Here is a 10,744-nt window from a genome sequence, read left to right as displayed (position 1 = left end):
TATGCCAAAAAAGAGTGGGTTTTTACTCTATGCAAATATGTATCTCAATAAAAAGCAAAAAAAAAAAAGGTAAAAAACAATCTATAGCTCACAAACTGCAAACTATTTATTGGGCATGTACCATTTGCTGGGGCTTATGCTGGGCCTTGAAGACACAAATATTAATAAGACAATCCCTTCCTTCAAGGAGCTCACGAATTCACAGGAATGTAAGGCATGATGAAAAAGATTTGGACTTCATGTTGAGGGATATTGGAGATGGGGGCTGACACATACTCATGGCGTGCCATGGGAGCACTAAAGAGGGGCGGGTGGGATAGGAAATAAGGCAAGCTTCCTAGAAAGGGGATTGCTTCAACTGAGTTTTGAAGGACAAGAAGCCGTTAATCAGGTGAGGAGAGGCTATGGGCATTCCAGATAGAAGGGGTGGCCCATGGGAAGCCCCAGGTGGTGAAACAACCTGGGACCTTCAAGGAATTGTAAGGACTTCGGTTTGGCTAGAATGAACGGAACCAGAAGAGCTAACAGGAGATGGGAGCAGACCATAGCCATGGGGAGGAAGGTTAAATATAATCAGTCCGAAGAGCTTTTTATCCAGAAGACGATGGGACAGGTTTTAAGCAGGGCAGTGAGATGGATCAGCTTCATGCACTTTTAGGATCACTCTGGCTGCATGGCAGAGGGTGGACCAGAGGGGAAGGCTGGAGGCAAAGGGATCAAGAAGGAAGCTGGGACAGGGATCCAGCTGAGAGATGTAGAAGTTGGGACCAGGTGGGGAAGCAGAAGAAGGATCGATTGGAGAGGTATTTAGGGGTAGAATGGTCATAACTGGCCTCCTACTCAATATTTGAATATTCAGTCTCAGAACCTTTGCACTCGCTGTTTCTTCTGCCTGGATTGATCTTTCCTAGGCGGTTTGCAGAGCTCCTTCCTTCCCATTCTTCAGGGTAAGCCACCTTCTCAGAGGAGCCTGCCTGACTACCCCATTCAAAGGACAACCTTTCCCATCACTCTTACAACACTCTGTTTATTTCCCTCATAAGAGGTATCTTACTTGTTTATTTACTTGTTCTTGGTACAAGCACATGGGCTCTGAGTTCTAACCCCAACTTGACCCCTTTATTAGCAGTGAGCAAATTATTCATTTTTGTCTTAGTTTGTTCGTTCGTAAAGTAGGAATAATAACACCTACTTCATAGAATTGTCATGAGGCTAAAATCGGTTAATATATGTAAAGTGCCTAGAACAGCTGCCAGCTTCTTCCTAGCATAGCGCTTGGCGCATAGTAGGCACTTTATAAAATATTTGCTGAATGGATTTGACTAAATGAAAGAAGGAACATTCCCATGTTCACCAGCAGATGGCGCATGTATGAAAAAAGTTAAAACTGGTTCCACTCTCACAAATTGGCCAATAGATGTCACTATAGCTCCCTGGGTCAAGGAACCAAGGCTGAGGCAGGCTGAGCCAGTGGCAGATGTTGCCCAGATAGGACGCTGGACAAGAATCCCAAATGGAGGGCCAGAAAGCTATAATTGTATTAAAAAGTCAAAGTCTAAAAGCTAAAGCTAAATTATGTTTTACATGATTACATATTCTAAAGCTGCTTTTTCTTTCTGTTCTCTCACTTTACTGAATAGTAACAAGGAGCTGACCATGCAGGCATCTTCTATAACTGCAGCCTCAGTTCAACAAGGTGAGAGGTTGTGGGACTTAAAGGGAGCGGGCATCAGACATGCAGCAGAGGGAGGCCACGAGCCCTGCGTGATGCCTCTTCCTCTGTGCTTTGGACTTCTGTGCGGTGCGGTGCTCAGAAATCTCTGTGCACCAGGGTCAGGCACCCAAAAGGGAACTGGGCCCAGCCCCTGCAGGGAGTGTCTGGTCTGGTGCAGACAATGGGCCAGAAAACAAATCAGTCCAAATGAAGGTCTTGGGCGGGGCTCCTGAGACAGGAGGAAGAGGGTGAGGTCAGGAAAGCAGAGGGGACCATTGAGCTGTCCTGCTGCTCTCTGTTGGGGGTAAGGCATCCCAGGCAGAGGGTACTGTGTGAGCAAAGGTATGGGGCCTGGAATAGCTAGCTGGGCTCTGTTACTAAAATCTGAGTAGTCTGGTGTGGCTAGAGAATAGCATTCAGGAAGTTGTTTAGCATGGCTGGAGGACAGGGGCAAGGACAGGGAGTGTATTAGTTATCTAGAGCTGGAAGACTAGCTAGTCTAGCAGTCTGGCACTTTTTCTTTTCCTCTCCAAGTCTTGTCAAAAGTCATTGTAGGGGCTTCCCTGGTGGCGCAGTGGTTGAGAGTCCACCTGCCGATGCAGGGGACACGGGTTCGTGCCCCGGTCCAGGAGGATCCCACATGCCGCGGAGCGGCTGGGCCCGTGAGCCATGGCTGCTGAGCCTGCGCGTCCGGAGCCTGTGCTCCGCAACGGGAGAGGCCACAACAGTGAGAGGCCAGCGTACCGCAAAAAAAAAAAAGTAATTGTAGGGCTTCCCTGGTGGCGCAGTGGTTGAGAATCTGCCTGCCGATGCAGGGGACATGGGTTTGCGCCCCGGTCCAGGAGGATCCCACATGCCGCAGAGCGGCTGGGCCTGTGAGCCATGGCCGCTGAGCCTGCGCGTCCGGAGCCTGTGCTCCACGACGGGAGAGACCACAACAGTGAGAGGCCTGCGTACGGTAAAAAAAAAAAAAGTCATTGTAGCCCAGGGCCCAACAGCCTGGTACAGTCCTAGTTTACTCTTGTCCCAGTGTAATTATTAATAGAGGTCCCTTTCACACTGCAAAGTTTCCTAGTTTGGATGGTCACCTTAGTTTGGAGCCCCCATGCCTTCATTATCACAGTGGCCCCATCTTTACTGAGCACAGGAGCCGGGTATGGTCCATCTTAGCAGGTGCTCGGCAGAGAGGAGAGGCTCAGGAAGGATGAGTTTCATGCAGGGGGACCTCAGAGCCTGCGGGTCCAGAACAAGCCCCTTTCTCCTCTCGGAGAGGGGTAGAGATGCCCCTTCCCTTCCTTGAGAAGGAGCCCGCATCAGAGTTTCTGCCTGCAAGAGGCTGGAGCAGGTTTCTAAGGCCTCCTGGAAGCTGCTGATGGAGGCTGAAGAGAGCTCTCCACCCCTTCCTTGCTGGCTTTTTGCTTATCTCCAGGTCACCATAGGCCTGGCCGCAGGAGGCAATGACCACAGGGGTGGAGATACAGAGTTTGGAGATGGGGCAGCACTGCCAGATACTCAGACCCAGAGCAGGGCAGGGATGGCCCCAGGGGGCACCCTGAGCTCTGGATCGGCTCTGCTCCTGACGTCCTGGGTGGCCTGGATGGGCTCCTGCACTCGCTGGGCCGCAACTTCCCCACCAGTACACTGAAGGGTTAGTTGAGGGGGTCTCCATGGGACTGGCCATCCCCGGGCAAATCGCTGTGAGGCAGGGCTGAGGGAAGAGGGTGGAGGTGGAGAGGGAGGGGTGGGGGGCAAAGGCGGGGATTCTGAAGGCAGCCAAGTTCATTACCACAGGAATATTAACTGCCCCTGTCACTTCTACCAGTCCGGGAAAGGCCATGCCCGTAAATTAGGGCCATGAGTCTGCCAGGCAGAGACTTAATGAAGAAGGAGATGGACTTCAGTGAGAGCAGGCAGTGCCTCTGGAGGTCACAAGTCCATCCCTGGCCTGACAGAAGGAACCTGGAGCCAGGGAGGGGCAGGGGGTGTCCACAGTCGGGGTCGGACTGAACCAGAAAGGCACGAGCTGGCTCTGCTGTGTTCACTGCTGAATCCCCAGCACCCAGCACACAGTAGGGCCTAACCAATGTTTCCGACTAACTAGGGTCCAGGCGACGTGGCAAGTCATGCTGAGCTCAGACTGAAACCCAGTCCTCTGGACTCCAGCTGGGCCCTCACTTATTCCCACCCCAGACCTGAGGGGCCTGGGTAGGAAAGGGGTCACAGAAGTAAAAGCCTTCTCAAGGAGATGGTGATCGTGGCTTCCCTTTGTGTTTGAGAGGAAATTTCAGTTTTTACAGGGTCACAGAACCCCAGGAAGGCTGACGTGTTTCTTGGTGCAGAGCTGCCTTGATATGTATCACATTTCTGACAGTCACACACCTTTTCTCTCCTTCTCTACCTGCTCTCTATCCCACCTGCTCTTTAAGGGCACATCCTGTTTTTTTTTTTTTTTTTTTTTTTTTTTTTTGTTTTTTTTTGCGGTAGGCGGGCCTCTCACTGTTGTGGCCTCTCCCCCTGCGGAGCACAGGCTCCGGACACGCAGGCCCAGCAGCCACGGCTCACAGGCCCAGCCGCTCCGCGGCACGTGGGATCCTCCCAGACCGGGGCACGAACCCGTGTCCCCTGCATCGGCAGGCGGACTCCCAACCACTGCGCCACCAGGGAAGCCCAAGGGCACATCCTGGATGGAGCTTTCCCCCCTAGCACTTAGCCTCTGCAGTCACCTGCCCATCTCAAACTTCCAGCAGCATTCACAGAATCTGATTAGAGGGGGAGGTTAACTGTTCGGTGGGTCCCTGGCACTGCTGAGAGATGGTCTGTAGTGAGTGGGTGATGTCAAGGTGTCAGAGGAGGGCCAGCCAGACCCCTCCATCTCACCTTTTCCTGCAAGACCTCTTTGTGGCCCCTTCTCTTACCCCCCTGACCCTCTGGCTTCCCATGGGCACGGCTTAGCTGACTCCTCTCTCTGTCTCCTGTGCCCAGCATGAGGCCTGGCACAAAAAGGATGGGCAGAAGGAAGGAACAAGTAAGAGAACCAGGCAGTTCTCCTGGCCCACATAGCATACCTTCCCACTTCCCTGACTTCTCCTCTGAGGGCAGAAGTCCCTCTAGTTCCTCCCAGTGGAGAATGAAGGGAACGCAGAACCATCTTACCCACACACATCATCCTAGCTACCCCCAGCCATTAATGATCTTCTTGAATTATCAGACTAACAGATCTTCCTGCATCTAGACCTTTGTACAAGCTGATACTTCTGATCTTTCTCTGTCCTGCAAACTCCTACTCATCCCTCAAAACCCTGCTTAAATGTGACTTTAAGAAATTTCCCTAGGCTGGGTACAGGGGCCCTTACTCTGAGTTCTCATGGTTTCCTGGGACTTCTTTTCTCTAGAACTTGACTGAATAGAATTTCTCCTCTAGGTCATTAGCTTTTCTAGAACTGGCAAAGTTGTATTTAGTAGAGACTAAGAAAATGGCTGGATTTGCAGAGGAGGCTGGGGCCCTGGGGCCCTGCTGATAGGTCCATAAAGCCAAAGGCCACTGACAGGCTACAAGAAGGGAAGCTGCTCAGAGACAACATTTAATGGGAGTCAGTGAATGGCACTAAGGTTAAATGTCAATTGGCATACATTAGGTACTCAATTAGTTGATTTTTGACAACTATTGATTTGATATTTAGCTTAGCATCAGCTCTCATCTAAAACCCTCAAAGATTTTTGCTGACAGTGTACCACAGCTAGAAGCATGTTTTATTTGCCAGGACTTACTGTAGTCTTAGGCTACATTACATTATGTCTTTGGAACTGGGCGGCGGGGGCAGGGGGTGGGGTGGGGTGGTGGGCAGGGTGACCTGTTAGAGACACAGTTCTCTAACCTGTGTTAGAGAGAACATCACCATTTTCCCCTACGGGACTGGCAAAGCACCCTTTGAAGGTCACTGATGGATGGGAATGCTTCAAGAGAATTTAACCCCTTCTCACGAGGAATGACTGGGAGAAGGGGTAGGGAATTTGCTGGGAGAAGATGAGGAGGCTCGTGCACTGCCAACCACTCTGTGAAGAGCTGTCCTGGGGTGAGGTGTGCTCCTGGCCTCAGGGCAAAGTTGGGACTGTCAGGGAGTCCCAGGCAGATTTCTCTGGCACTGAAAGGGATGCTCCCAGGAGGGGAGGGAGTAAGCTCCTTGAGAGAGGGTGCTCCTCCTTGACACAGTTTATGAGACTTCCTGCGTTACCTCTGAGGTTCCTTTCAATGTTTAGAAGACACAAATTCTAGAATTAGGGCTCCCCTGGTGGCGCAGTGGTTGAGAGTCCGCCTGCCGATGCAGGGGACACGGGTTCGTGCCCCGGTCCGGGAAGGTCCCACATGCCGCGGAGTGGCTGGGCCCGTGAGTCATGGCCGCTGAGCCTGCGCGTCCGGAGCCTGTGCTCCGCAACGGGAGAGGCCACAACAGTGAGAGGCCTCTCACTGCTCTGAGACCCTGAATGTAAAATAATCCAGCCTGGGGACCTTGAGGTAGGAGACAGCCTCTTATCCTGGCCCTACTGGCCCAGAACCCACCTGTCTCCTTGTCCCACATATCTCAAGGGGCTATTTTATGCACATCCCCCACTGCTGGGCTACCTCTCTTCTCAGCCTCTCACATATCCAAGGTGCAGGTCTTAACCCTCTAGCCAGGAGAGCGTGGCATGACACAGGACATAAGGGAGTACCAGGTAGTTCAACAGAGGGGATGATGCCAAAGCAGCAGATAATGATTCCTCCTCTTTTCTGTCTGAATTAACTGCCTCTGATTCTCTGCAGCTGGTTTTTCCCCTGATAGCCTCGTCTGATGCTAGTGTTTGTCAGTCCAACTACATCTCCCCCGTGACCCTCCACCCCACCGCAGTGATGAGGAACCGAAGGGTAAGAGGATGTAGAGGAAGTGCAGGACCCTACCCTGGCTGCGGATAACACTGTCTCAGCATAAAAAGCAAACTGCTTTGGAGAGTAATGCCATCCCAATGGGAAGTCCCTCCATGTGTGTAGCCTCAAGCTTACTATGTACAGTCAGAGCCCTTTTCTTCTCCCACAGTCCGGGAGAAGACATCAAGAGTCACTGCTTCACCTCAGGAAGGTCTAAACTGTTCTAAGTGTCCCCTCCCACCCCCTTTAATGACCCAAGGTCAGCAGGAATAACATGGCACCGTTTACAAGAGCAGAGTATCTGAGATTATTGCAGACTTTATAGAAAACTGCCCAAGGGAGATCCAGATTTCCAGGGTGGGGTGGGAAGGCAGGCCTCAAGGCAATATGTTGAAGGAGGGTGACTTCCTGTGTGCAGAGGCAGCACAGGCCAGCCATTCTGCCTGACCCAGGGGGTGGGAGTCCGGGAGAGGCGGGCCCCTCCCACTCACCAGTTGTGCTTTGGGATCATACAGAAGGCAGGGCGCTGAGGCTCTGACCCTGGACCGGAGGGTTTTTCCCTTCCTCTTCCAGAAGGCATACGGGGGGGACAGGGGTGGGGAGGTGGCAGAGAGGACTCTCCAAGGGAGAAGAGTCACATGGGTGGGAAAGAGCATGTGGCCAGCAGCTCCCAGCCCTTCAGAGCCCTTCAGCCACCCCTCTCTGTGGCACAATGGTCAGGTGACCCTGGTTGTGAGGCCAGACCATCTACTTTGCACCCCCGGGACTCTCTCCTCCAGGATCTCCCATGGGGATCTGCTAGTTTGGCTGCGGGGCGCTTCGCGTCTGCGCCCGTTTTGCAGGGTTTTGCAGGGCTACAGAGCTCATCCTAAGAGGAAAGGGCGCTGGGCATGTCCCAGGGGTGGATTCCTCACTGGACCCTGAGCCAGTGAGTGGCAGTGTGGGTACTGAGTGCAAGCGATGGATGTAGGAGGAATTGAGAGCCTAAGACCTGGGCAGGGGGAAGAAACTCAGATCGGGGTGAAGAGCTGAGAGTTTGAGATTGGGGACAAGGACTGAGTATTAGGGTATCAGAGCCAAAAGGGGGAAAGGCTGAGGATCAGCTCCACGCTAAGGCTATAAAGGGGTGTGCCTGTCCCTCGGATGGGAGAGAGAGAGCTGAACCCCAAGCCTGGGCCAAGGAAGGGAGGGGCCTGAGCAAGAGCTGGGGTGGTGGGTGGTATGAAATACATCCTCAGATTGGGGGAGGGTGCCCAACCCTCAGACTCCCGGGATGTAGGTCTCTATGCAGGATGGAGAGTTAAGAGCTCCCAAACGAGAAAAAAAGGCTCAAAGTCCCCAGAAACCTCCTGGTGGGGTTGCTCTGCTTCTGAGACCAGAATGGGATGTGAGGGTCCCCGAGCCCTCGAAGGGAGCTGAGGGCTGCAAGCTGGAATGTAGTCTAGGGGGATGTTTCCTGCTGAGAGGTCTGGGTTCAAAGCACAGGGTAGTGGAAGCAGTCCCAGGGCCTTTGGATTGAAGGACAGGGTCTCTGGGTGAGTGCTGAAAGGGGGAGGGGGCTTCTGGTGGTTCAGGAGGGCTGTCAGAGCTTGGGATGGGTGGACGGGGTTTCTGGAATCAGAAAAGAGTGTCTCTGGGTCTTTGATGGTGACAGCTCTCAGAGGCTGGGGAGGGGGGTACAGCTTGGGGCCTCCAGGTGGGGGAGATGCCATAATCCAAAGGTCTCAGATCGGTCAGGGGTAGGTCTCAGAGCCCCAAGCTCGCAGGTGTCTCATACCCACGGCCTCGGGACAGGTCATCAGCTGGCAGGGGTAGCCCCCAAGTCCCAACAAGCGAAGCTCAGAGGCCCGAACCGGGGGAAGTGGCCCCAGAACCGGCGGGGGCGGCCGAGGCGGGCGCGCGGCGCGGGTCTGCGTCCTGCTCGTAGCGGTAGTGGTAGCCCTCCATCTGGTCCCGGCACGCCTCGCGCAAGTTGCGCATCCAGCGCTGGATGCCACGGCGGTTTAGGTAGAGCACCATTAGGAAGATGAGGCCGATGAGCGCCAGAACCAGCCCGAAGAAGACGTAGGAGGCTTCCAGCTCCGGGCCGGCAAGTTCCACTTCTTCCCCGCGACCGTCGGCGTCGCCTTCGGCGCAGCGCAGCACCGCCTCGTCCAGGTCCAGGAAAGGCCGGTCGTACAGCGCCCGCGGGGAGGCGCAGCGCAGGCGCCGCGCGTCGGGTACGCGCTCCGTGGCGTTGCGCAGCCAGGCCAGCAGGGGGCGCGCAGCGCAGCCGCAACGCAGGGGGTTGTCGGCGAGCAGCAGGCGCGGCGCGGGGAGGCCGCCATCGCGCTCGAGCGCGCGCAGCTCGTCGGGGTCCAGGCCGGCCAGCGCGTTGAGGCGCGCGTCCAGCTGCTCCAGGCGCGGCCGGCGCAGCGCGGCGGACGGCAAGCGGCTAAGCGCGTTGCCCGACAGGCCCAGGAGGCGCAGCTCGTCGAGCGGGGCGAGCGCGGCGTCCAGCGCGGCCAGCAGCGCGGGGCCGCCCCGTGCCAGCGCGTGGTTGAGCTGCAGGGAGCGCAGCGCGGGCAGCCCGCGGAAGGCGTCGCCACCCAGGGCGCGCAGCGGGTTGTGGCTCAGGTCGAGCGCCGCCAGGCTGGGCAGCCCGTCGAAGGCGCCGTCCTCCACCATCTCGATGTTGTTGTGCGTGAGGCGCAGAGCGGTTAGGAGCGGCAGGCGCACGCCGCCCGCCGCCTCCGCCTCTGCCTCCTCCCCGTCCGCGTCCCCGCCGGCGAAGGCGGCCGCGCGCAGCACAGTCAGGTTGGCGCCCACGATGGTGAGGTTGCGCGCGTCGGGTGGCACGTCCCGCGGCGGCTGCCGGAGCTCGGCGCCCGACGCGCAGCGCAACATCAGCTTAGGGCCGCCGAAGCAGTAGCACTGGAAGGGACAGGGCGCGGCGGGTCGGCTCAGCGCCGCCGCCAGGAGCAGCAGCCCCGGCAGCAGCGGGCCCCTGTGCTCCGGCTGTCCCGCGCGCGGGGCCATCACGGCTGCCCCCGCATCCAGCGCCCGGGCCGCCGCGCTCACCAGTGAGTTCGGAGACCCGTGGGGGCGGGGAGGGGGGCGGGTGGGGCAAGTCTTCGATCGGGAGCGCCCGGCGGTTGTGGTCGGTCCTTCCGCTGGCTCTATAGTCCGAGGAGCCTTCACTTTCCTGGCTGGGGCGAGAGGGGTCAGGCGGGGAGCGGAGCCCCCCGCCCCCGGTGCCCTCTTCGCCCTGCGCACCGGCCTCCGACTTCCGCGGCCGTTCTGGGCTCGGAGCCGAGTGGGCAGGGTTTGCCTCCCCCCTCCCCGCCTCCCGGCCTCCTCCTCCGCCCCCGGCGGTGTCTCCGCGCCCTCCTTGCGGAGAGGCGGGGTGGGAGGCTCCCGAGAACCAGGGCTTTCGTCTGCTGCTCTTTCTCTTTCCCCCTTAGGGCTCTCGGACTGCTGAGAAGTTTGGCTCTCCGAGGTTCTGACTTATTTCCCCCTCATCTCCCCCTAGCCCCCGCGTTTAGGCTGGTACCTTCCCCCTCCCTTTCTGGGGTGTGTGGGGTGGGGTGGGGCCGGGCTAGGGAGAGCAAGCAGGTGGGTCAGCATCACCGGCCGAGAATTTGGGGGGAGGACTTTAGGGCTCCTCCTACCAGCACAGGCAGGGATGAGGGGTGGGCTGGGAAAGTTCCTCATTTTTCAGCCTCTACCTTATCCTTGTGATCAAGGAGAGGGCTGTGCTAGGAGTGAGGGAAATCCCCAGCCTCATCCCCCCTCCTCTGCCACCCCAGTTACATCAGGCCTGGCTCGGTCAACAAACCCTGCGAGTCCCGGGAGACCAACGTCTTCTTCACCCCACCCCATCCACCCCGAGGAAGTCAGCGACATCCCCTCCTCCTTCCACCCCTCCTCCCCCCAAGTCACTGGCTGCTCTGCCGGGAGTTCTTCCATCTGATTTCCTCCACCAGGCTGGACTCTTCCCCCAAGCACTCTCCTAGGCCCGGGGACCCGGTGGGTGTGGTGATTCAGCTCTTTGCTGTCCCCTCCCTGCCCCAGCACCTTTGTACCCCCGCTAGGCTGTTCTGGGTCTCAGGACCTTAGGGTTGTTGGATACCATCAGCTGCCCCTCC

General features: G+C 56.7%; 1 protein-coding gene across 1 annotated transcript; it reads right to left on the bottom strand.

Annotated features, from left to right (window-relative positions):
* Positions 1 to 8,456: 8,456 nt before the first annotated feature.
* On the bottom strand, positions 8,457 to 9,751 carry TPBGL (trophoblast glycoprotein like; the record flags this gene model as incomplete). The annotated part of the gene is made up of 1 exon (XM_081240412.1): positions 8,457 to 9,751. The coding sequence occupies exon 1, from the start codon at positions 9,633 to 9,635 to the stop codon at positions 8,457 to 8,459; it is 1,179 nt and encodes a 392-aa protein (XP_081096538.1). The 5' UTR covers positions 9,636 to 9,751.
* Positions 9,752 to 10,744: the final 993 nt, after the last annotated feature.

This window comes from Mesoplodon bidens, assembly GCF_964165515.1.
Source record: "Mesoplodon bidens genome assembly, chromosome: 7".
In the NCBI taxonomy this organism is placed as follows: Eukaryota; Metazoa; Chordata; class Mammalia; order Artiodactyla; family Ziphiidae; genus Mesoplodon; species Mesoplodon bidens.
The sequence above is the reverse complement of the archived record's forward strand: the minus strand, read 5'-3'. Positions and strand labels throughout refer to the sequence as shown.